At 47.7% G+C, this 27,328-nt stretch overlaps 1 protein-coding gene across 1 annotated transcript in view; it reads right to left on the reverse strand.

Annotated features, from left to right (window-relative positions):
- Positions 1 to 27,328, reverse strand: part of Tgfa (transforming growth factor alpha) — a 136,115-nt gene that overhangs the window by 70,825 nt on the left and 37,962 nt on the right. The window contains exon 2 of the mRNA XM_051154664.1: positions 16,605 to 16,810. Within this exon, the coding sequence (XP_051010621.1) occupies positions 16,605 to 16,810 (206 nt within the window). The remainder of the gene's footprint in view (positions 1 to 16,604; positions 16,811 to 27,328) is intronic.

The raw sequence follows: 27,328 nt of genomic DNA on the forward strand, positions 1-27,328 counted from the left end.
GGCAGATTGTATAAACCAGTGGAAAAACACGTCTTTTCAAACAAACACTTTTTTTCCGGGGGGGGGGTGGGGAATTCAGAGTAGAACTGCAAAGAGAATCCCACTCTAAGTTCCCCGGGTACAATACACACTTCAAATGGTACCTCAGGTGAGCATCTGTCCCCTGAACCGGAACACCTGACAGAAGGAGGAGAAAGCCTTTGCTGTGCTTGTTTATAATATTCACTCGCCTTGGTGGTGGTGGTGGCAGTGGCTGCAGCAGCAGCAGCTGTTCTTTGCAGCCAGCGTGGTGACCTGCAGGGAAGCTGCTCTGCATGGGTGCAAATGCAGGGAACAGGGCGGTCTGAAAGCCTGACAACACAGACCACGGTCAGCCAGAGACTGGCTCCTCACACATGACCAGGGTCTTGGTGCCCACAGGCCTCTGTGATGGCTCCCCAGTCCCCACAGCCTTCAGTGCCCAACGCCTCAGCCTGCATGGCTCTCTCTCTGTGACTTGATGCAGAGAACCGGAAACAGTGGCTAGGGGAACAGGAGAGCTGAGAAGCATCCTTGGTCCAAATCCTGGGTCAGGCATTTGCTGGTTACAGGGGCTTGAGCGAGTTACCTAATATTTTAGTGCCTCAGTTTCCTCAACTATGAAATTGGGAGACTTGCCACATCTCACAGAACTGCTAGGTGGGGCTAGAAGGTTCTGTATAACGGGTTAAGCACTTTGAGGACGTACCGACTGCCAGTGCCCTTCTAAGGGCAGGGTGCTGTCTCAGCACTCATGCAACACTGCTCTGAGCACAATTCTATCCTTTATATCCTTTTGTAAAAGCCCCCATGCCACTTTTCGCAGAAAACTTCATGGCTGGGGGGAGGAGCCAGGGCCAGGGCACTGTTCTCACTGCAGTATCGCCAAGCCCAGCCCAATACATAGCGATGTGCCAACTGCTGTGATAACCCCTGAGACAGCCTGAAGAGACGCCCACTTCACTTCATGCTGACTGGCTCTATGTGTGTGGTTAGCCTATCATACACTAGGAATAAAATAACTATTTTGGGTAATTAAATGCCAAAGGGCACATTAAAGGCGGGCCACAGAAATCACACAGGCTGTTCGATTACGTCGATGGATTCTACCTGGGAAGGCAGCTGTGCGAGCTCTTTCTTCCCTTTAATCCGAAGTCCAGAAAAATCCAATTTAGTTGAAAGGGCTGCTCTGTTTATTTTCCCTCACTGCACACTATGGGAACGGGGTTGTTCACAGGAAACCAAGCTCACGTTACATAATGAGTTGATGTTGTTTTCCTAAGGGTGCGTCTCTCTGCTTTCAAGTGGTTCACTGGTGCAGAACTGGTCCGTTATCCCACTACCTTAACCTGAATAGAGCCTTAGTCCAGGAAGCTGGGATAAAGCCTTTTGTTCTTTTTTTTTCTTTCTTTCTTTACAAAGAACATAAAAATATAATAGAGGAGGGGGCCGTACTCATGGGAGTTCCCACCCACAGGCGCCCGTGGAGATGTGCATCATAGGCAGGATTCGGCACTGACAGACGCTAAGACAGTTCCTCAACCGCACGAAGGATACAGCCACGTCTGCTCCAGTGTTGCTGTGTGCCTAACAGCAGTTCAGAGTCCATGTAGCAAAAATCAGTAGATTGAAAGGGGAAGTGGATGTCACTGTGGCAGTTGGAGACTTTGAAAATCCTAGGCCAGAAGCCAAGAAAGACAATGTTGATCGAAAAAAAAAAAATATCATCAGTCGAGCTGGGGATGAAGCTCTGTCGACAGAGCGCACTTGCCCGACACCAGTGAATCCTTGACTTTGTTTCCACTTCCGAAAAAACCTGCTGTGGCGGTGCATGCCACAACCTCAGCATTTGAGAGGGAGATGTGGGCAGGAGGATCAGAAGTTCATGCCTAGCCTCAGCTACATAACAAATGCAATGCTAGCCTGGGCTACAAGAGATATTGTCTCAAAAACAAAAACAAAACCAACCAACCAACCAAAACCATCAATCAACTGATGTAATGAACATCTATAGATGACGCTGAAAACAATAACCAAACATACAACCTTCTCAAACCTATGTGGAGCATTCACCAAGATGGACCATACTCTGAGACATTAAATACAATCAGTGGGAAGAAATCAACATAAGAAAAACGACTAGGGGCTGGAGAGGTGGCTCTGGGGTTAAGAGCACTTGCTGTTCTTGCAGAGGACCTGAGCTCAGCTCCCATCACCTGTAACTGCAGCCGCAGGAGATCCTATACCTCTGGCCTCATATGCACCTGCCACCCCCTCATGTATACATAACTAAAAAGCAATAAAGGTATTTTAGAAATAGCTGGAAACCCTCAATTTCCTGGAGATTGAACAGCACGCTCCTAACCAGATGCACGGGGCAAAGAGGTAATGCTGAGAGGAGCTAAGCGTGCTCTGAAGCAGATGAGGACGGGGCTCATCGTGGTTTGCAGGCTGTGGCAAAGGCGGAACTCAGAGGGAGGAGTGTAGTGCTGACTGCAGAGTCCGCAGAGGAAGGTGGAAAGCAGGCCCTGGAGGTCTCTGTCTCCTGAAATGGGGAAAGGGAGAAAGGGGAGAGGGAGAGGGAGAGGAGGGAGGGGAGGGGGAGGGAGGGGGAGAGGGAGGGGGAGACACGAAATTCCAAACGAACACAAGAATCATGACCTTGTTTCGATTGGTCTTTCCCTCTAAGTTTCTGAAAATTAGCCATTGATGTAGGATCAGACTTCTCCAGAATTTCCACCAACACCCCCCAAATTGCAAAGAGATGAGGTGCATACCCATCCCTCTGAGGCTCATAACTAACCCGGCAGGGGTGGGAGACGACAATTTTTCTGAAGTCTTGTTTTAACCTACAAACCAACCTTAGTGTTTTTAGTCCTGCTTTCTGTTCACTAATGTATCTGAATTTGCTTTAAGCAGTATCATGACTTAAGATGCTTAAGTTCCCTTTGAAGGCCCAGTTTACCCATGTTGCAGAAAGATGTACCAGGTTGGGCTGAGGTCCCGAGGATGCCAGGGCGGATGCCGCATGCTCTCAGTGGAGGAGCATATGGAAAGGGAAACAGCCTCAGTTTTCCAGAATGTCTTACAGAGGGTGGCAGGCCTGCCACACGGCCTCCAATTCCCAGAAAGCCCAATGTTGAGAAAGACTAGCAGGGCCGTAACCAGGTTCTCTGGGTCTTTCAGGGCAATGAGAGCCAATGTCTACCAGCCTGTAGCTAATCAACAGGCTGGAATGATCCTCCTCCCCCCGGGAAGAGAAGTTTGGGACGCATCCAACCAGCACCATGGAGGTGGAGAGAGATGAACCAGGATAAGCAGGGAAGGGCATCCTCTGTGACACGCTGGTGTCACCTTTCAGTTCTTACTCATGCCCCAGTTCCTGGGAGCAATCACACACTGCAGTCCCTACAAGGGTGGTATATTATATAGTCCCAACCCTCAGAGTCGTGGGACAGAAGAAACACCACAGACAGACCCGCATCTCCTACGAAGGAATCAGCAAGATGGAATTTGAAACCAATAAACGCAGAAGAAATTATCCAGCAGCCTAGAACAGCAGAGACATTATTTGAGAAAAATGAAAAAAAAAAAAAAAAATTAGACTTTGACCTCAAACCCAAACGCGTTTTCCAAAAAAATTAAGATTCAAGACCAGCAAATGAACATCATAAAAGCCCAAGAGAAAATGACACACGAAAGAGCCGTAGAAAATCCCTTCACCCCCCTCAGCTCTGAGCTTCCCAAAGCAGAAAGCACTCAGAAATCATGAGCAGATTCCCCATAAATCAAAACAAAGACAAAGCCACACATTTATAAGTCTAACTACAACACATGAGCCTAATGGGTAAGATGGCAAAAACACTTAATGCATGGCTTAGAAAATGGGTTATAGGTCAGTAAGAAAACAACTGACCAACCCTAACATAGACACAAGAAAACCAACCCAGCCATGCCAACGCCCAATAAAGGATGGATGGAAACCATCTGATGACGTTTCACATGTTTTAGAAGTGACAATGCTCCCTATGGACGGCTTGGCTGGGAAGCAGGCGTTCACACACAGGCGATGGGAAAGTAAATTCGTTCAGCTCTCCTGGAAGCCAGGTTGTCAGATCGCATTAAGAAAAATTGTGAATCTTGGGGGCTAAAGAGATGGGCAAGCAGTTCAGAACATTTTGCTGCTCTTGCAGTGGACCTGGGTTGGGTTCCCAGTGCCCAACTTGGATGGCTCACAACTTAACTGCAGGAACTTTCAGGTCTGCATATTTAAAAGCTTCAAACAAACAAACAAACAAACCCCACCACGTCCATCAGTAAGGGGCAGGTAATTAAATGGTAGAAATGATAGAACACCTAAGAGCCATCAAATGGACTTACAGACACATCTGACATTTGCAGGAGAATCACTGCCCTTGAGCACTGTGAGTGACAGATTTTAAAACAGAATCCCCCAGGTGCCATTTTGAGGAAAACAAGTGAATTTACAGATATCTATATTTGTGTCCAGGAAAAGGGCAGGTAGTAAAATGCATTGACCTGGGGGGTCTCTGGAGAGTCATGGTGGGATGTTTTTAGATTCCCTTATTTGTGGATTCCCGTTTCTGTTTCCTTTTGGAAAATGACTCAGCAGGACTTAATGAGGATGGCAGAGGAGAGGTCCTGCTAGCCCACCTGGGAGGTGACAGCCACAGGGACATGAGTACCACTGATTGGAAGTGGCTTACACCATAGCTAGCAGCAGGAATGTGTGTGTTTGGGGGGGGTTTCCTTTAGAGGTCAAGGAAGTGGAGGTTGAGGCTGAGAGAGTCCATCCAGAAGGCGTCTTCATCTGTGTGACCTATGAGTTGATCTCACGCGGCTGAAATATGCTCAGGCTCCAGACTGGCCTTCATCCCCAGTGTAGGGACCCATGACTCATCCCCCTAAACCTTAATTGTAACACCCAAGTCTGCAATGCGCCCAAAACATCTGCCATTGTTTAAGTCTGCTGCAAGGAGCGAGTACAGCTCACAAACAGGCCTGAGGACACCTCCCCCTGGTGCAAAACCAGTAGGGCAGAGACCAATGCCAGCAAGAAGTGTTCAGACCTCAAGCTTGGGGGCAGGTCAGTGGGACCGATCCTGTTCTGCTGTCATGCAAGGCCAGCTCCTCAGGGCCAGCGCTGTGAGGAGACTTGGGTCTGAAGCTCTTTCTCTGAAGCCAACAACAGTCCCCTAAGTACGTCTTTCTTGTCAGTTACCAAGGCCCAATATTGGGAAGGGAGCTGGGTACCCCTGCCAACCTCTCCATCGGTGGTGACAGGTCCTAGGTCACTATGCCATGAGCCCCAGATAATCCTTAGAACCTCTAAGAGGTACAGTAATGACCCAGAAAATGCTTTAGCTTGGGCACCATGACGAACGGCTGGTAAAGACACAGCTATCCTCTTGGTGCCCAGAAAATTGCTGACTCACCTCATTCAAACTCGGATTGAAGGCCCCGAGGGACCCCCAAGCTAAAGACAGGACCCTCATTTCAAGGACCCAGTATTTGTGCCTGGAGGCACTGATCACAACAATAAAAGAAATTAAACAAACAAATGAGCGGTACGCGCGCACCCCAACCCTGGCTGTGCTGTGGTGGTGTCCAACAGAACCTGCAGCGTCTGGAGAGAGAACTAAGCGTTTTAAAGCTTGAGGTGAGACTGAGATGACGGCTTAGTTAGCAAAGCGCCTGCCTTGCAAACACCCACGTAAAAACAGCCAAGGATGGTAATTAATGCACGCCTGTAATTCCAGTGATGGCGAGGCAGAGAGGCAGGAAGATCCCTGGAGCTTCTTGGGTAGCCAGCCCAGCCTAATCACAGGACAGTGAGAGAAACTCTGCCTCAAAATACAAGGTGGGGGCTAGAGAGATGGCTCAGTAATTAAGAGCACTCACTGTCTTCCAGAGGACCCAGGTTCGGTTCCTAATACCAAAATGGCAGCTCATAACTATCTGTAACTCCAGTTCCAGGGGATACGCCACCCCCTTCTGGCCTTGGCAGGCACCACACGCATGTGGTGCACATACATACACACTCATACACATAAAATAAAAATAAAATCTTTAAAAAAATCTTTAAGTGACACCAAAGGTGACCTCTGACCTCCACATGTACCAGCACACAGACATCCAGGCTTAAAGCATCCAAATGTTATTTATCAATCTTTGCTGGAAATCGTCATGCCAGGCGCCCTCCGAATCAGAGGTAGTAGTTGGCTAACAACTCCGTTAAGTACTTCGTACAAACAAAATCATTGTTTACCTGCATCAACAATGAAAACTTACCTCGAATTTTATTTAATGATCTAAAAGATGTTTCCTCCTCACATATCATCAAGAGAAACAAACCTTAAAATCTATTTTATTTGTTCACTTTGTTTTACTTTGTTAAAAGGTCGTTTCTAAGGAAAACCGTTAAAAGACTATTTGTAAATCTATCCTAAAGTTTTAGAAACTCAAGTTGAATAGGTGGTAAGCAAACGTCATAATTATCAAAACTGGCTTAAGAAATAGTGTCTTAAAAAAAAAAAAAGAAAAGAAACAGTGTGTGTCTTAGTCACTGTTCTATTGCTGTGGAGAGACACCATGGCCAAGGCAACTCCTGCACTTAGTTGTGGCGTGATGGGAGGATGACAGCACTCATGTAGCCACATTCTGCTCCACAGGTGGGGGCGGGGAGGGGGTGGGAAGAGAAGGAGAAACTGGCGTGGGCTTTGGAAACCTCCGAGCCCACCCTCAGTGACAGACTTCCTCCAACAAGGCCACGCCCCCTAATCCTTCTAATCCTTTCAAAGGGCTCTACTCCCTGGTGACTAAGCACTCATATATAAGCTTATGGTGGCTATTCATATTCTAATCACCCCCTCCCCCCAAATAAAACCCTGAAGTCAATCACTAAAAAAGGGCCCAGAGCCACATGAATCTGCCATTTTCATGGGATTCTCACTGCTATTTACCTCACTCTTTGATGGGATTGTCACTCTCTACATGGAATCTTTAAAAAGTTGTTTTATAAAGGTCATTTAAAGTTAATGCCAAAACAAAAGGAGAACAAAACAAACAAACAAACAAACAAGATGTGTGTGTGTGTGTGGGGGTGTGAGAGGCTGCTCTCACAGAGGACCTTAGTTCAGTTGCCAGCACACACATATGGCAGCTCGAAGCCACCTGTAACTTTAGTTACAGGCATCAGGGTGATCTGACACCCTCTTCTGGTCTCTATGGGTACCACATATATGGCACATGCAAGCACACATTCACATAAAAATAAAAACACAAAGACTTATTTAAGTCTTTAAAAAAATGAAGCTATGCAGACACGCTTCACGGTGCATCAAAGCTAGCAATATTTACAGACAACACTGTCATACCGATGGTAATGTTTACTCCAAGATTTGAAAGATAGCTTCGACATAATTGAGTCAAGTGTCCAGAAAATATTTGAACTTCACCTCAAATTGTCTCTTCTTGCTTTGGGAACCAAGGGAAAAAAATGCTAAATCTTAGTGGACTATAAAATGTGATATCTATCTATGTATCTACTATCTATATGACCAAAATCTCATTCCCATACTGAACTGTTCAATGCATAAAGACTGTTAGTAAACCTATGAAAAATACCCAAGAATACCTACTGCTGTTTATTTTGTTTAAAAATGTTGCTTTTCAGGGCCAGAGAGATGGCTGAGTGGAGGTGCTTGCTCCCAAACCAGACCTGAGTTTGAACCCGGGGCCCACAAAGTGGAGAGAACTGACTCCCACAAGCTGTCCTTTAATCCTTACAGTCACAATAGGCCAAGTGAGCGTGGGTTAATTAGTTAATTAATTCCATGTAACTAAAGTTTTAAATGTTGTTCTTAAAATTCGAGTTGGAACCATAGATTAAAGAGAGGATACAAACGACTGATAAGGGGGCTGAGAGGCAAGGGGCGGGATTTTCTTAGTCAAGAAGACATATGACCAGCGACTGAGAAGGCGAAAAGAATCAGCTGACGGCATCTTAGAGCTGCCAGAGTCCGCCATAAATACGCAGGGAACAAAAGCCCGCCATGTGTCAGAGTAGACAGCAGGGAAACACCTGAGAGCCTTGATGCGGCAGGGATGGGAGGACAGGGCCTGTTTCCCTCATGGCCGACCTCGGGCCCAGACAGACTGCCTAATGGTACACAAAATAAACAAGTGTACAGTTAGGGCAAAAAAAAAAAAAAAAAAAAAAAAAAAAAGCAGAGTTATGGAGCCAAAATGAAACCTCACAGTTTGGTGCGTGTGTATGAAAGCAATTAGCAAATGATTGAAACAGTGGGATTTCTGACCACAGAGGCAAGGTGGATTATGGTGTAGGGTAAACCAAGGCAACGACCAGGCTTTAAAAAATAAAAAAAAAAAAGAAAAACTATGAAGTCAGCTGTGCTGGTAGACAATGGCGATCCCAAGCACTTAAGAGGTGGAGGCTGGAGGGTCAGAAGTTCAAGGCTATCCTTGGCTACACAGTGAGTTTTAGGCTAACTTGGGTTATGTGAAACCTTGTCTCCAAATAAATAGATAGATAGATGACAGAGAGATGGGTAGATAGATAGATAGATAGATAGATAGACAGACAATAGATAGCTGATAGATGGATTGATGGACGATGAAAAGATAAACAGATACTAGATAGCTGATGGATGGATGGATGGATAGATAGGTAGATGATAGATAACAGGTAGAAGACAAGTCACATGTCACACCTCACATCTACCACAGAATAAGTTCTAGATCTGATTCCACTGCAGAGCTAGAAAGGAAAAGTAAGAAAATACTTGTGCTATCTTAGAATTCAGGAAGTTTTTTTTTCCCCCTAAATACTGGACCTAAGCATCACAGGGAAGACTAAGGCTGTAGGTTAATCAAGATGCCCTAAACAGAGGAGTAAGAGACAAGGATGGAGTCTTGTAATTCGTGGCCGGTAAAGGCTATGGTCTGAGTGCGTTCTCCTAAAGCCCCACGAAGAGTGACAGATCAATTCAGAGGCGATTTAAAAATGCCAATACGTAAATATGGAGGCAACAAATGGCCAGTGTGTGAATGCATGAACTTACCACGCACTGAACAGCAAATCTGAGAACTTGGCTGAGGAGATCTTTTTCTCCCACAAATGTTAAATCTAATCTGTGACACTCTAGAAGACTGAAGGACGTGGGCCTCTGCGAATGAGGGGGAAGCAGGGCCAACTTCTGGGACTTTATCTGAGATAATCAAAGATGAATCCAGCATTTCTGTGCAAACATGTGTGTTGTGTGACTGACTTTCTTGACTTTAATTATTATATGCTTATGCATGCCTGTGTGTTTCTGTCTGGGTATGTGCTCAGAGGCCAGAAGTGAGTGTCAGATCCCCATGAGCTGGAGTTACAGGTGGCTGTGAGCTGCCTGGCGTATGTGCTGGGAATTGAACTGGGGTCCTTTGTAAGTGCAGCAGATGACATGAACCATTGAGCCATCTCTCCAGCTTCAGACATCACATTTTAATTAAAATTAATTTAATAAATCCAACATAGGATTGTTATTAAAAGATAACCAGTGTCTGAGGACATAAGCAGGAGGCCCTGGGCCTAGTCCTCACTACCACAAAGTTCAACAGGCAGCAATTGTCTTCACAAGCATCCCTGTAGCACAGGCTGTTAAGTGGGCAGGTGCATTCTCAAGTGATGGCCACTTGCAGCTGATTGGACACAATGACTACAGTGACTTCCAGAAAATGCTGTATCACTTGATATCCCCAACACAAAACATACGGGTTATCTTTAACAGTGAGCAACAGGGGATAAGAATTCATGAGGCCAGTGTCCTTTAAAGCTGGCCACATTATAGTTATGAGCATGTGTTTGTGTGTGTATGTGTGTGTGTGTGTGTGTGTCTGTGTGTGTGTATGTGTGAGAGAGAGAGAGAGAGAGAGAGAGAGAGAGACAGAGACAGAGACAGAGAGGCTCAGCCACCAGCCACTAGACATTGGTATTTACCACTCAGGAGTCATATAAAAGCATTTACTATAAACGATTGAGCTACTCAAACAAATAAAAATATCATGAGCCCACTGGGATTCCCACACGCTCTTAACACTGACCCACACCCCACAGTGGGCTCTAACACAGGGTTAGTTGTGGTTATGCCGAGGGCTATCCAAATACCTCTCATTCTTCCCTGAATTTTCCAACTATTCCAGAGGAAAAAATAGGTTTGTGCAATCCTAGAGACGTGCCAGAATTTTTTATGCATGTGTGAATGCACGTGTGTGTGTGTGTGTGTGTGTGTGTGTGTGTGTGTGTGTGTGTGTGAATATGTGGAGGCCTGAGGGCACCCTTAGGTGCCATCCTCAGGACACTCCATATCTCTTTCCACAGAGTCTCTCACTGGCCTGGCACTTACTGAGCAGGTGAGGGTGGCTGAGCGTTGAGTCCACGGGAGCCACCTCTTTCAGCCTCACCAGGGCTGTGGTCACAGACTCACGCTGCTCATGTTACGTAAGAGCTGAGACTGGAGTTGGGTTCTCAAATGTACAAGATAACTGTTTTATTCACCAACTGAGCCATCCCCCTAGTGCCAAATCTACCTTTCCGATTAAAAAAATCCATTTATTATTACCACGTGTGTGTGTTTGTGTGTGTGTGTGTGTGTGTGTGTGTGTGTGTGTGTGTGTGTGTGTGTATGTATACCACGTGGCATGAGCGTGGAGGTCAAAGGACAACTTTCAGGACTCGGTTCTCTTCTTCCATCTTTCATGGGTTTGGGGAATTGAACTCAGTTCATCAAGTTTTCACAGCAATCACTCTTTACCTATGGATCCATCTCACTGGCCCCATAATCTATTTCTTTCTTTTTAAAAAAATATATTTTATTAATTTATTCATATTACATCTCAATTGTTATCTCATTCCTTGCATCCATAATCTATTTCTTAAGACAACAAGAAAACAACACCCCAAAGAAGAGCGGCATTAGCGATGTGGCAATTTGCATGCAGCCACTCCACCCCTGATTATCAAATAAAGAGCTGTCTGGGATGAACGTTGACAACCAGGCTGGTGTTTGGCAACTGAGGTCTATTTGGAGTGTCCTGGGTAGACATTCCATGATGTCATGCTGACAGGTTCTCAAAGGCAGAGGTGCTGAACGTGGAGCCTGAAGACTCAGCAGGGAAGAGGAAGGAGGAGGCACTGGCCAACATGAGCCAAGTCAGACTTTCAGGCTGAGACGCTGCCATTGGTTTCCCAGGCAGAAAAGGTGAAGGCTGGAAGATTCTAATCAGCAGCCACGCACCAGCAAGCTAACGGAGGAGTTCCACGTCCAAGGCTTTCTTGAGGAACCCTCGACCGTCTTTGTGTAATTGAAAAGCCAAATGCCCAAGTGCAGAAAACAGAAAGCCCTTTTGTGGTAAGAGGTCTCCAAGCAATTGACTGCAAAACTAGCCAAGGCAGCACCCACCTGCAACTCCAGCCTTTAGGAGGCTGAGGCAGGAGGATGCTGTGTTCCTGGGTTACATAGGAAGATCCTGTCTCCATCAACCCCTCCAAAAATATTAAATGCAGCAGGGCACAGAATTCACTGGCTAGGAGATAGCTCCATGTTTTAAAAATTGCTTCCTCAGGCTTATGAACAAGCAAACCAGTAGTAAATGGAGCACAGTTCGGTTTCAATAAGCTTCGGGTGTTTCCTAATCCCAGGTAGCATGTTTTATTTCCTTTAAAAACTTTTTTAAAAAATTTATTTGTATTGGTTCCCTTGCATGTATGTCTGTGTGGGAGTGTCAGATGCCCTGGCCCTAGAGTTATAGACAACTGGGCGCTGCCATGTGGATGACAGGAATTGACCCTGGGTCCTATGGAAGAACAGCTGATATTTTTAACCACTGAGCCATGTCTCCATCTCCAGCTTTTATTCCTGAAGTCTTATTTAATACAACACACTCATAATGCTTCAGAAGAATTTGCTTTGCCAGGGTGGTGGCACAAGGCCAGCCAGATCTACATAGTGAGTTCCATCCTGGAGAGAGGGTTGGGGTGCCCAGATGTGAGCATGTGGCTCAAGGCGGCACACATCCTTGCATTTGAGTTGCTGCCCAGAGGCAGTTCTTCCAGCCAGTCATCTGGCTTTTCTGATTTTAGGAAATAGTTTTGCATTTGTCATTTGCCACAGGAGATACTACAAAGTGAATCAAGGGTTGGTGAGATGACTCAGCAGGTAAGAGAGCTCACTGCCCTTACAGAGGACCTGAGTTCAGTTCCAGGACCCGCAACAGGTGGCCCACAAACGCCTGTGACTCCAGCTCCAGGAGATTCGACATCATCTTCTGGTCTCTGTGGGCACTGCACTCATGTGCACAAATACACACACACACACACACACACACACACACTTAAATTTCTTTTTAATAAAAAAGATCACCCAAACCAAAAGTCAGTGGAAAAGTCTATCTAGAAAACCCCCTCTATCCAAAAACAATTGTATATATTAATTCTTTAGCACAGAATTAAGTTTATATTTTAAAATAACATGATCTGAAATATTGGAAAAAGCCATATAGTGAGTCATTTTTGCAATTAACAGCACGGTGTGGCATGGGAAGCTGGCTGCTCTTGTGGAGGATTCTGGTGACATTCCCAGCATCCATAGGGTAGGTAGTTCACAAGCCTTTGTAACTCCAGTCCCAGGGGATCTGACAACTCTTGTGGCCTCCTCAGGTACTGCATACATGAGGTGCTCAGGCATACATCTGCTTAAAACACCCATAGGCATAAAAATAAATAAAAAATATATAAAAATGGAAAGTACGAAATGGTTAGTGGTGTAAGCTAATGCCTAAAAGACCAGGCTGTAGGCAGAGCAGAAAAACTGTGAACTCCCAGTAAGGTTCAAACTCTGCCCTGGCCAGTAGCACAGGCCGAAGCAGCTTTAATGACAGCTCCTGAGTCATCAGCCACACTTACAAGCCTGAGGATGGCTTTGAGGTACAGGGCACAGGCAGAAGGGCCTCACAGTACCTGTCTGAGGAGCAGGGGTTCGTGAGGAACCCCTCCATCCACATAGGTGGCACCTGGATACTTGCTGAGCATGCAAACCCCCAAACCCCCAACACCTGTGCTCATTAGGCCTCCAGATGGTTCTGACACAAGCATATTGATGTAGAAGATGCTGGAAAGGATTTTTGTGTGGGATGACCTAGTGCCTGCCTGCTTTAGATGGCAGTGTGGTGACTAGGGCCTTGTTCCAGACACATATTGAAAGGTCCTTGGAAATTGGTCCAATGGAGAAGTCATCTGTTTGTCATGTGTCACCATGGTAACAATAGTGCAAAGCATCATTTACTCCTATAAGAAAAGTCTCCCTTGCAAGAGTCATTATGCGTTAGTCTTTCTCTAAAAGACCACCAAATGTTGAAAGCCAAACGTTGAAAGTGCAAATAGGGTCAGCAAGCTTGCCAACATCTAGCTACACCTCTCCAGCCCTCACTCCCAGCAAGCACACCCTAACTGTCGTACAGAAGGCATGAATCCTCCACAGGCCGACAGTGAAAGCCTGGAAGTCGACACTTCCATGTAATGGAGAAACCTCTACATACCCGTCAACACGAATCCAAAAACAAAGATCACCTAACACTCTCAGACTCCTGTCTCTAGAAGCCTTCTCTGAGGGCTATAGGCCGTCTTCATCTATTCGAAGTGCTGCCAAAGCAAGCTTTATCTCTGTATTATAAAGCCTACCTCTGTCACAGAAATCAATTTTATTTTCAGCGTAGCCTTTACTTATTTCCTTTGCAGTGGTAGGGATGGAACCCAGGGTGCTGTGCACGCCAGGCAAATGGCTTTACCGCTGAGCTATACCCCGAGCATAGTTATTTTTATGGTGTGTAAATCTGCTGACCATCTATTCAGATTTCACAACAACCTGGTGGAGCTGGTTTTATTTTTCCCACTTTAGAGAAGAGAAAACAACTGGCCACTGAGTACTAAAGAGCAGGCACAAATGCTTGCCATTTAAAAAAAAAGGGGATTTGTAATATACAGAAGAACGCCTAGGATTGCTTGAGTTTGTCTTCTGTCAGGTGGCACTGACTAGAAATCACTCAGGTAGGGTTTCTGGCAGAGACAGGGTGAGGAGCTCGAGGCAAGCTCAGGTGGTGACCCCTGGGTCATAAAACTCACATTACCCGCCATGACACCCAGAATTCTCCAGGGCTCCGACTACCAACAACAAGGGGCGGGTGGTGTTAAGGTTAATTAAGCTCTGGCTACATACAGACTGCAGGCATCAAGTCTGTCCAGTAGCCCTCTTTCCATCCATCCCCACTTCACAGAGAAGAAAAACAAGGCATAGAAAGGCGGATTAATGCCCAGAACTCCACCATTTGTTCTCTGGGCACAGAGGAGGTGCCATGCCCAGGAGGTAAACCCTGCTTGGGATGCCAACCATCACAGGAACCTGGATCATGTTCCCAAAGTTGCCGTTTGGGCCACATTCCCCTTACTCTGTCCCTCAGAACAGGAATAAATGTCGAGGTACAACCCTAAGCCTCCACTGGTGGCGGCACTAACAGCCAGGTCTCTCTCAGACCAGCGGAGGGTTTTAAAGACCGTGTTTATCAATGAAACACTGGCTGATTTGCCTGGAGCTGTCTGAGAAACATCAGAGAGGCAAACAGCTTCAGAGGAAATACCGCAAATTAAAGACACGTGGGAGGCAGCCGTTTGAGTAAAAGCACAGACCTAACGGCTGTGATTTTTTTTTTTAAAAGGGTATTAAATAAAAAGGAACCCTCACTGGTGTAGTAAATTAATCCCTTCCATACAGCACACTTAAAAAAAAAAAAACCAACCCTACTCTTTCTGGAACAGTACTAGATTGGTCAATTTTATGTTTATAATCTCTCTCTCTCTCTCTCTCTCTCTCTCTCTCTCTCTCTCTCTCTCTCTCTCTCTCTCTCTCGGAAGCAAGCAGAGACCAAACTAGATACAGCACTTGGGAGAAGAGAAAATTACAGTGTGACAGTGTGAGTGCTGCTCCATGTTGCTTGCATGAGTGCGTTAAAGGGGAGCACAGCTGTCAACAGCTGCAGGGAGCCTCTCCTGCCTCTCATTTTCACCGAATAAACTACCTTGCCACCCTAGGGCTCAGCCGCAAGAAGCCTAACAGTGAGTTCTCCGTTCTCTCCTCAAAGCCACATCCCAAACCTCGGAGATGGGACTAATAATATGTTGGCCACAAGTGAGGTGACCTTCCACGTCTGCACTCCTTGTGGGCCATCTAGGGCAGTGGTTCTTTGCAACACCAGGCAAGCCGAAGTTAGTACACACCCAAAGGGTAGTTCTTGCAAAAAGTGTGGAAATCTGGCCTCAGCTCACTCCAGGCTACAGCTAGGAACGTCTCAATGCGTTCCCTCCTGTTGCCGAGGGAGCGGGTTCCAGAGAAGGATTGCCAGGGACCTGTGAGCCCTCCCTCACCTTGGTTGTGACACGCTGCAGCTCTGGGCATATTTTGGGGGGAGGAACATTCCAAACTTCCCTCTGGGGTCTACTGACCCTGTGGCAAGCATCTTGCTTTACAAGGCTTTAATTATTAATAATGAATTAAGACCAGGTTCTCATTTGCCCAGGGCTGGTCTCAAAGTCGCTATATAGCTGAGGGTGGTATTGAACTTATGATCCGACTGCTTCTACCTTCTGAGCACTGGGGTTACATGCCTGGCTTTACATAGTGCTGGGCGCATAGCGCTTGGTCCCTAACGTTTTCTAGCCACTGACCTACAATCTCAACCTCTTTACAGGGTTTTAAATGCTGAAGATATGAGACAGATTCACAAGGCGGCAGCAGTGACCTGGACACCGGCACACTTCAGTCCACTCTGTCAACCATCACAGACCCCGCCGGCAGAGGTAGTTGAGAGTGGATGCTGCGATGGGAATACACTTCTCAAGCAGAGACCGGAACACACACCTGCGAACTTCGCAGCGGGAAATCTCTCTCACCACCGAGACACGAGGGGACGCGTGTCCCCTCCCCCGCCCGCGTTTATGTCCAAGAACCAACTCCGAAGAAACTGGTTACTCCCGCCTCTTCTAACAGGGCTCCCGGGGAAGCGCATTAACAGAACAATTAATCCCGCACAAAAATCACAAACCCACTCCAACGCCTAGGAGAGCTTCAAGTCGTAGGCGAAGGTCTCTAGTGCGCAACGTGGGCTACCGGGCCGGGGACGCAAAAGGGGGTCAGGCCAGAGCCACCTAGAGGGTCGCACTCGGAAAACCCGCGCTTAGGCGGCTCTAGGGAAGCCCGGCATTGGCGACAGCCAGGTAGGCAGGAGGGCGTGGGCACCAGCGAGCAGCCGCCGCTGCCAAGAGTAAAGTTCAAGCTGGATCGCACCTCCGGGCGGTCACCTCGGCAGGACTGTCCCCCGCTTTACAGTTCCCGGTGGCTCGCACGCTCCCACCCAGTCCAAGCACCGGCCCTTCTTCTCTCCTAAGCGGACCCCGAAGCTCCGCAAAGAGCAGGCTGGAGCGGGCCCGGGGAAACGCGGCGTCGCCTACGTACCTAGCACTAGCAGCAGAGCGAGCTGTCCGACCGCGGGGACCATCTTCTGAGAGCAGGGCGCTGCAGCCACCGCGCTCCCTGCGGTTGGCGAGTGGCCGCGCGCCGCCGCGGTGTGCGCGGGGAAAAAGGCGCAGGCGGCAGGGCCGGCCCCCGGCGCGCGGGCGGAGGGACGACCGCGCCTCCCGGTGGCACTGGCCGGCGGCTGCCTGCGGCGGAAACGGGAAAGAGGTGGAGGTTCTCTTCACCTCTCTGCCCTAGGCGACCCAGGAGAGGCGGACCACCCTCCCGCGATGGGGCGCCCCTGAAGGCGCAGGGGTGGGGACCGGGAGCCGGGGGGGGCGGGGACCTGCGCCCTGATCGCGACAGCCAGTCACCACCCTGGGCCAAGGGCCAGGCAGGAAGCGCCGGGCTTCAGACACCTCCCCGCAGTGCTCGCTCCCCAGGGTCGCCGCCCGAGTCCCCTACGCAGTAGCCCGGTCCAGGCTGTAGGCGGCGGAGCGGAGTCGCCTAGGATCCAATCACCTGTGTTTGGGGTTTCTCCAAGACACTCTAGATTAGGAGCCTGGAGACCCGCGAGTTTAGCCAGGCAGGGCCTGATCCAAGAAAAGCGCTCTCGAAAGAGTCAGCCAAACACTCACTAAACTCAAATTTCCACCTGTGCCCCCATCCTTTCCGGCTCTGGGACGCCTGCCACCAACCAGGACAAAGCCTCCCTGCGTCCACAAGAAATGTGAAGATCAGCATGAACTCTGCTGTCCCACTGTCGGAACTAGAGCAGGCTATCATACAATTAAGTGCAGGACAAAGGAGAAGTGGGTAGTCGGGGTCAGCTAGCTGGCACTTTCAGGGTTTGTGACTTAGAGCTGGCTTCTGATACTGAACTACTAGTACACAAAAAGGGGACACTTTCTGGGTGGATAAAAGATGGATCATGGGTATTGGGGAGGGCATCCATAGGGGACAGTAGCTCCTGAGAGATCACAACTAGCTATAGAATTCCACCCCCACCCCCGCACCCACCCAGCTGCCCCAAGGAAGACCCACTCTGCTTGCGGGTGGAGCGTTGGTGGTAGGGTGCCTTGGCCTTGGGATTCACTTGATGTCTCTTTAGCTGGATGCTCAAAGTTTTAGGATTGAAAATTCCATTTTATTTTAAGAACCAGAGGGACCTCAATTTCAAAAGAAGGCTCAAGCCCCCCTGGAGTCAGTTTGTAGGTATGGTGTTAAATCATCAGACAGAACGCATGAGATAAGCCACTTAAAACCAGAAGATTTGCTTTTCTGTTCTAGTTCACAGCGACTTGGCCCTGTAGCTTTGGGTCTGTGAAGAGGAAGAAGATAAAAGTGGGGAGCATATGTCAGCCCAAAAGCAAGGAAGGTGGTCCCAATAGCCTCTTCAAGGGTACTCCTGTGTTTTAACTTCCTCCAACAGGGCCCCACCTACTGAAATCTCCACCATTTCTTACTAGCGCCGCCTACTGGGGGCCCAAGCAAACAACAAATGAGCTTTTAGGTGGAAAAGGTGTTAATCCCAAGCATCTTTTTGCTTTAATTGATCAGTCGATCGATTGATTTTTTTTTTTTTTTTTTTTTTTTTGGTGGTGGTGGTGGTGGTGGTAGGATACAGGCTCTCACTATGTAGCTCTGTCTGGTCTTGAACTCACAGAGAACTGACTGCTTCTACTTCCAGAGTACTGAGACTAAAGGCCTGCACAGCTACGCCGAGCTCCAAGTGCCTTATTTGAAAACAGGATTGATTTTCATTATTTGCATGACTGTTTTGACTGTATCTACATGTGTTTACTACATGCATGCCTGAATGGTGTCTGATCCTCTGGAACTGGAGTTACAGATGGTTATGCACTACCATGTGCTGGGAACTGAACCTGGATCCTCTGCAACAGTAACAAGTGCACTTACCCACTGGGCCATCTCTCCAGTCCCACCAAGGATGGGTATCCATGAGCAAGGAAACTGACGTGGAAGGATCAAACAAGGGAAGTCTAGGGAACATGGAAGGCGGGGGGAGGGGGGGGTGGGGGGGTGGGGGGGAGGCAGTCTGCCCCAGGTGTGCTTTAAGAACTAGCTTTGTTCATATGAGACACTGCTAAGCAACCAAACTCTGGGGAAACATTTAAGATCCGTACCATAGCACACAGGATGCTCTGTTATAAAAAAGGTACAAAAAAGTATCTTGAAAGAGGTGTGACTTTACATAGGAAACCCTCCCTTCTCTACACTGACTAGGAAGTATTGTGCTTCCTTCAGCTCTTTATGCTTGTGACGTCTCCTGTCAATCATCTCCTCCTCCCATTGCATGGAGCCTTCCTATGACCTTGGGGGTGGGGGTGGGGGGATGGCTCTCACTTCCTTCAGCTTGAGCTGGGTCTGTCCTGGGCCTTACCTGTTTCCTTGGCTCCAAGAGGCAAGGAATCAGGCCTGGGGACTGGCTGTGCCCTTGTGGAACACACGCAGAGCAGCAAGGCTGTGGTTGGTTGCTAGTCCTCTGGGAATCAGACTGTCCTGTGCCCACTGCCCACACGCTGTTGGGGCTGGCAGCATCAAGCAAGTAGGCTGGTCCCCTGGAGGGCTGGAACATATTTTTAATCAAAAGATAATTTGTGAGGCTGTAGAGGTGGCTTGGGGTTAAGAGCATTTGCTACTTTCGAAGTGGACAAAATATATGCCGGGAGTTCAATTTCCAGCACCCACACGGTGGTTCCAAACCATCCGTAACTCCAGTTCCAGGGGATCCAGGACCCTAGGCCATGGGCACTAAGCATGCACATGGCACACATAGACAAAAGCAGGTAAAACACCCACACATATAATAAAATGAATGAATATAATTTTTAAAAACCTCTTGAACAGAAAAAAAAAAAGATACTTTTCTGGCTTACAAACTAAAAAGTAGACAACTCCAAGTGCATTCTTTCTGTCTTTACTCCTTCCTTCCTTCCTTCCTTCCTTCCTTCCTTCCTTCCTTCCCTCCTTCCTGCCTTCCTTCTGCCCCCCTTCTTATCTCCACCCCCGCCAGGCCCCCGCTCCCCTATCTTTCTTTTTTGAGGCAGGGTCTCATTACATAGCTGGGAACTTTCAGTTCTCCTGCCCCAGCCTCTCAGTGCTGACAACAGAGGCGTGCCATCATGCTTGGCTTAGGGTACACTCCAATGCTTGAAAATGACTCATTATCACTCAAGATTTTCTTGAGCTGGTACAATGTGGTTTTAGAACATTCCAAGTTTTTTTTTTCCTCCATTTTTATGTGTGTATGTGTGGTATGCTTATGTGTATATGCATTTTTGGATGTGTGTGGGTGCCTACGCATGTTTGTGTATACATGTGGAGGTTAGAGGTTGAATTATTGTTGGCTGTCCTTCTGCCTTGTTTATTGAGGCAAGACCTGTCAATCAAACCCAGAGCTCATTGATCGGGCTAGTCGGCTGGCCAGCTTGCTCTGTGATCCCAAGGTTGGTAGGCTATTACATCACCCAGTGTTTACGTGGGCTCTGGGGTTCTGAGCTCCACTCCTCGTGGTTGCACAGCAAGTGGCAAGTGCTTAACCACTGAGCAGCCTCTCCAAATTCCTTCCAGTTTATTTATGTGAATAGACAATCAGATTTGGGAAGCAGCAAAGGGCAAAAGTGATGTTGAAAGCAAAGTTTGTTCCAAGGCTTCTCTGCTCCACTGCCTCAGTTTCCCACATTCTTATTAAAGATAATGCTTAACTCACTGGCATTGCAGGAGAATTAGGTGCCAGAGTTTGGTTGCTTAGCAGTGTCTCGTATGAACAAAGCTAGTTCTTAAAGCACACCTGGGGCGGACTGCCTCCCCTCCCCGCTTCCATATTCCCTAGACTTCCCTTGTTTAATCCTTCCACGTCAGTTTCTTTGCTCATGGATACACATCCTTGCACACACACCTATGTCCCTATACACATACACACCTGTATAGCCATATGTGTCAGCTATACAGATTTCATTGCTCTCTGAGCTGAGCGAATCCCAGTGCTGTCCTTGAGACTGCGGGAGCCTTGGTGTCCTCCTTTCTCCTGCAGACCCTCCCATCCCTGCCCCCTGCTTCCTCGAGTCTCCATTCCTGTGTTGCACGCAGAGCCCTCTTCATAGGCACATACCCCAGATCAAGCAAGGGTGATTCACTCTGCAGAGCCAATCACGCCTGTCCCTGAACAAACAAGGGAACGCTGGCAGAGCTGGAGCAGAGGTCACCAAGCCACAGCCCAGGTGCCTTTTGTCCAAATTCTGAGCATGTGTTTGGAGGGGGGAGCTCCTTTCCCCACCTTCCACAGCTTCCCCTCATTCCTGGTTATTGGGTGGTCTCAAGTCCCAATGCTTTCATCTGGCATGTAGTCAGCTGAGCTGGCCTTGAGTAAATGGTCCCAGATGCTTCTAGAAGGTCTCGAGGAAGGAAATACAGCAGCCATGGCTGTGAGAGGAAAAATGGCTGGCCTGCTGGCGTCTGCATGTACGGGGCCTTCCCTTGGGAGGCAACACATGGCAAAGGGACAGGGAGAGTAGCAGAGGCACTGGCAGATGGTAGAGGTCAGAGGCCATTGGTCATGGGGGACCCTGGGAACTGAGTTCTGGTGGAATAAGGAGATGCTACCATGACAAGGGATTTAGGGGAAAGTGATGAATTATCTAAATTTCAGCCTCTCGAGGGCCTCAGCAGCCAGTGTGTCCCCAGCTCTAGGGAAGGACAAAGAAGAGGACCCATGCTGGCCCATTTTTTTTACTTTTCCTTCCCTGTATGGAGGCAATCTCTCCCTTAGGCACCTGAGTGATTTTCATTGCCAGTGCTGTTCAGAACTGATGTGCCCCCTGTGTCCTGTGTCCTTCCTGGTGCTCTGGCTGACCTTAGATGAGGACACTGGACATGTGAGTCACCTCAAATCCTCCCATCCTAGACTACAATGTCCCCAAAGTCTGGTGTAGAAGCTTGGGTGTTCATACCTATAGGTGGTACAGGCTGGTAAAGGCCCTGGGTCAGATGCTCTGAAACTCTGGACCACCACCGGCTTCCATTGCAGGGGCATTGTCATGTAGCACAGCTCGCGAACTTCCTAGGGACCTGGATGCAATGCAGATGAACCTGCTCTGGATCCAGCATATCATGTGGCAGTGCCTCAGTCTCAACATGCTCAGAGGCAGAGGGTGATTCAACTGGAAATCCAGTTATGAGCCCGTTGTCTTTGCTGCTGTCACACTTTCTGGCGACTGCGAAGATGGCCTCTGGAATTCTTAGCAGTTCCTATGGGTAAATCCCAAATCCAGTGGCCAGGAACCAGGGCTCGGCTAAGGATGATGATGAAAACAGGGATGCTCATAAGTAAGATGGTAGGGATAGTGGAAGTATAAAGAGGGCAGAAGAGATGGCTGAGTCATCAAAGCTCTTCCTATGCGAGTTTGAAAACCTGGAGCCCCTCTCTAGAACCCATATACACACAATCTGTCTCTCTTTCTCTCTCTCATATATATGTGTATACATATATATCATATATTATATATATAAAATATATGTACATATGCAAAGTGTTTGTATATTTTACATATGTAAAATATGTGTGTGTGTAGTGCTGGGGAGATAGAGAGAGCTGGGTCCCTGGGCTCTCTAGACGTTCAGTCTAGCTTACTTGTGAAGTTCCAGGCCAGTGAGAGACCCTGCTGTCTCAATAAACAGAATACACAGTACCCCAGGAACTAAGATTGCCTTACACAGTTATGTGCATGAACACACACACACCCCTAAAGAATAACGAAAAGAGAAATTAAGGCAAGTGGGACTTGCTCATTTGCTTTTCAATAATGGCTCTGCCTACCCGATAAACTCAATAAATTCTCCCCAAGGTCAGAGGAAAGCGGGAATGAAAAACAGGACAGATAAGACAGAAGACAGAGGAAGCCAACAATGTCAAAATATTTTTACAGGTTGCTGAGAAAGACAGCAGAGGTTGACAGAGCAGAGTCTGGTCTTCTGTCCCATACCAGAGGGAGCAGGAAGGAGGGGGAGAGTCACATCCCCCAGCTTCATGGGAGATGGAGCTCTTGTTCAAGAAGACTGCAAACACAAGGGCACATCTACACTCTGCGACAGGCAAGTGTGCCCTCATGGTCATTTCAAACCCTACGAGGAGTACGTGTGGGGAGTAAGGACAGAGTGGAGTGCCTGTGGCACTGGCCAAAGCTGAGAGAGGAGGAGTCCTACCAGCACATCAGACAGAGGTGCAAATGAGGGCAGCTGAAGAGAAGGCTTGGCAGCCTTCCAGCTCGTGGTGAGAGGGGTGCTGCAGGGAACCCCGGAATGCTCAGAGTCCCCGTGGCAGGAGGCTGCAGGCAACGGCCCTTCACTGTGTTCTTTCATCTTTGTAACACAGCTTTCTCTGCGAGCCTGTTGTGTCCCAGGCACCTGGCATTGGACAAACCTTTCTGCTCTGTGGGGGACTGTGGGGAAGACGAATTGGGGCGCTTCCAAATGAGACTTATCATATTGATGTTTGTTAGATAGTGCCAAAGACCACAACGCCATTGCCAAGGAATTTAGAGAGGAAAAATGGCTGGGACACAGTTTTTTTATCAAGATAGCTCAGGTAAGAAGCTGTAAAAGTGTCAACCACCAGTGTATCACCCCGACTAAAAAACATTGCAGAAGAAAACGTGCCAGCCAGGTCACCACAACAGACTAAATGACGTGGAAGAAGCAAGTGCAAAAGTTGATGGATGATGACAAGCATGAGCCTGGTGTTGACCCAACTCACATCTTTAATGTCTGTAGCGCCCAGTGCTGTGGCCCATAGCATGGATGGGTTCCTTCCTTTGCCACAAGATTGGCAGCCAGGATCTCAGGAGGCAGAAAGTGTGGCCTCGGATACTCCTTTGATGTAAAATCATTTCCCCAAGTGAGAAAGGCTGACCCTGTTAGCTAAGGGCTCACACACAATGTCGTAGTAACGTGCCTGTAAGAAGACCAAGGAGCCTAGATTCTAACACTACATCTGCATCCAGGAAAATCTGAGAGCTGTCTGCTGGGCACTGAAGTGCTGCTGAAACATCTCTCATTGTTTTCTCTTAACTCTGTGTGCGTGTGTGTGTGTGTGTGTGCATACATGTGAAGGCCACCTTGGGTACCTTCCTCAATCTCATTTCACCTTATATTTTGAGCCAAGGTCTCCCTGGATCTTACTAACTCTGCTAGGCTGACTGACTGGACAGTAAGTTCCAGGCGTCCTTCTGTCTCCATCTTCCCAGTGCTGGGAGTCCAGGCAGATTCCACCAGGCCTGACTTTCTTTGTTGGTGCGGGGGGGGGGGGGGGGGGGTGGCAGGGGGAGGTGGTCAAACTCTGGTCCTCATGTCTCCATGGTGACCATTTGCTGATGGAGCTGTCTCCCCAGGCCACTCTTGCCATCTTTTCTGTGTGGTATGATTAAATGTCTGAGACATTGAAGGAAACTCTCAAAAGAAAACCCATAATAATCCGTGCCTGGTGGCACACACCTGTGTTCCCAGGACGAGTGACGTTCCTTGGGTTTAAGGTCAGCCCAGAGTCTATGGTGCTGGCATTAAGTCCAGGGCTTCACGCATGCTAAGCAAAGACTCTACCAACTGTGCTACATCCCCAGTCCCTAGGTCTCTTTTTCTAAAATTAGCTTATAATATTATTATGTTATTATAATATATTATATATAATTATTATATATTATTATATAGCACATAATATTTTATGCTTGTGTGGGTGCATGTGTGACTTGCGCTTGTGCACGTGGAGGTCAGAGGACAGTGCTGTGGAGAAGGCACTCTCCTTCCATCTTAAAGCGGGCTCAGGGCATCAAACTCAGGCCCTCAAGCTTCCTCAGCGAGCACTTTTATTTGCTGAGCCATTGTGCAAGCCCCAGCTCTTCTTTTAACGTGAAGAATCTGATCGGAGGATTTTGAAGAAACATTTAACAGTTAAAATAATAACATCACGGGTTGGCGGAGGGGCATGACAACTGTGAGGGAAAATCGCAGCAAACCAAAAAGTAGCATCCCTCTTTCCTCTTCATGGTGCAGAGCTGAGTCTGCAGCCAGAGAAAGCGCTCTTTAAACAGGATTGTTTTGGTTAAAACTGCTAGAACTAGAAGAACCAAGGGGACCACTCTCTCTTTCATTCTTCCTGGGGGTCTTGTGCCCCACTGAAGCACACTTCCCCTTTCCTGTGCCCTCCTCAATCTCCTCATACAGGAAGCCAGGTCTGCTCATGTGACTTTCTTTGCACATCCATTTTAGAGCTTGCCATCTTGGACCTTGTGTTGCGGCAGAACACGGGAGGCATGAGAATCAGAGGCAAGCTCCACCCACCCCCCTGCTGAACTCGGTCCCCAGCCGACCCATAGAACTGGGCTGTAGGATCAAACCTGCCAACCTCAGGGCTGGGAGGAACTGTAAAATGTCGGTTTCAAAGGCCCACTTCTCAGTCTGGCATACACACACAGCAGCAAACGAGGAACAGACTGAAACGGCAGTGTTCCTTTCTATCAGGGGCCCCTCAGAGGGGTGGAAGTGGTAAAGGGACCATGAAGTTCAGTAATTCAATTCAGTGAATTTAATACACATAACCCCAACCTTTCTGTTCCGTAAATACAAGCACACTTCTTTCAAGGCTTTCTAGAAGGTTCAAGTAGTCATGAGCCATTGAGGAAAGATGCTTGCTACTCAGTGTATTGGCCTCAGTTTAATCCCTGGGACCCACATGGTGGAAGGAGAGTTTCATGTTGACCTCCCCATGCCCACATGCATCTGAACATGCAAACCAGACAGACAGACAGACAGACAGACATCCAAGACTAAACTTGGATTACCTCTAGAACCACTGGACAAGTTCTTAGTTAGTGAGATGTCAGATGCATCACTGAAGACACATTTTTCATATTAAAACCCTGGGAGTGGTTATGGAAGAGGCCAGTGAGGATGCTGACTTGGCCACTAGTGCACTACTAGTACGCTCCCAAATAATTTGACTTGCTGACGACACCCTTTCTTTGACCCTACCATCCTCCTTCCTTTCTCTAGCGATTGAAATAACACCTCACCACACTGTCAGCCCTCCCTTTACAGTTTATGTTTGCTTTTTTCCCCCCTAACTTACCCCAACCTCCCACTGATTTATACTGTTTTGACTTTATAATCTGGTTATAGTTGTTTTTCCCTATGGAAAACTTTTCCCAATCCACATTCCAACAGTGGTCCAGATTCATATGAATTATCACTTCATAGGGCCACGCACGTTGTGGTAGTTAGTCGTAATTGTCAGCGTGACAGAAGTCAGAGTGCCCTGGAGTCCTACCGAGGGATTGTCTAGGTTAGGTTAGTCTCTGGGCTTGTCTGTAGGGGATTGTCTTGCTTACACTGAGATGAAGACCCATCCACTGTGGGCAGCACCATTCCCTAGGCAGGGGATCCCGGATTGTGTAAGGGCGGAGAAACTGAGCTGGACACCAGCATGCATATGCATTCGTTGCTCTTTTGTCCTGACTGCCAAAGTCATGTGACCAGCTGCTCCTGGTGCCTTGACTTGGCTACCACGATGAACTGTGAATTACAGTAAAACCTTTCTCCCCTAAGTTGCTTTTGTGAGAGTATTTTATCACAGCAGTAGCAGAGAAGCTGAGACACACATCCTGAAGAACATGTGGAAGACTATGAACTGTTTTCCTTGCTTCCCTAGATTTGCATTTAGATATGTGTCTCCATCTCTACAAAAATACAGATTATCTTATCAGTGCTAAAAGGCTCTTTGAGGCTTGCAGTGATAACTCTTAAAATGTATGTCCATCCACGTTTACCCCAGAACCTTACTTTTCTTGTGGAGGCTGGAAGGAAAAGTCTCACCCTGTGGTCCCAGGTTGGCCTTGGACTCACACTGTAGCCCAGGCTGGCCTCCATTTGAATATTGTTTGTCCCCAGCCTCTCAAGTGAGGGAGTTACATGTGTGTACCACCACACCCAGCTGTAACTTTATATTTTATTCTCTAATAAATAGAAGTTAATCTCAGTAGCTGTTTATGATACAAATCTAAAAAATGTATCTTGTGACCACATTCTGTCCCTCCCCATAACTGTGTTAATATATCTACCTGGACAAATAGATGGTTATAAATACACTAAAAATGTAGATAGATTTAATGAAGTTTTCAGTACTAAGCGCTTCTTGCTTTGGCAAGAATTTCTGTTCTAGAAGGAAGGGTGTTGAGGGTCGTGGGTGGGTTTTGGGTTGCAGGGAGTGGGGCGGGGGAGAGAGTTTATGCTTTTGCAGACTTACAGAGGGTCCTGAGCTCGAGGACAAGCTAAGCTGCGGTGTCAGCTGTTGGCACTGCTGCCCCAGCAGGGCAGGGATCTGAGGCCGCTAAGGGCACCTCACTCCTGCACATAGGCGCCTCAGTGTGAGCCCGGGGCAGGAGGGCCAATCATGCTCAAAGATGGAACAAGAGCCCTGTGTCTGCCAGTGTCCGGCACAAAGGACAGAGCTCTCTTGTTTACCTTGGATTAGAACTGTCCAAATGAAAGACAGAAAAAACATTTGACTTTCCCCTCTTTTTGGTTTCCTACAAAACAAATTGTCATGAGTTGGGGATGTCTTTGGCGTTTTCTGCAAATAAAAACATCAGTCAACCAACCCAATGGCCAAGGGAGCTTTAAAGAGCCTCCCTTGTTTATGGTTTGCTTTAGAT

The sequence above is a fragment of the Acomys russatus genome, chromosome 13 (assembly GCF_903995435.1).
Source record: "Acomys russatus chromosome 13, mAcoRus1.1, whole genome shotgun sequence".
Lineage (NCBI taxonomy): Eukaryota > Metazoa > Chordata > Mammalia > Rodentia > Muridae > Acomys > Acomys russatus.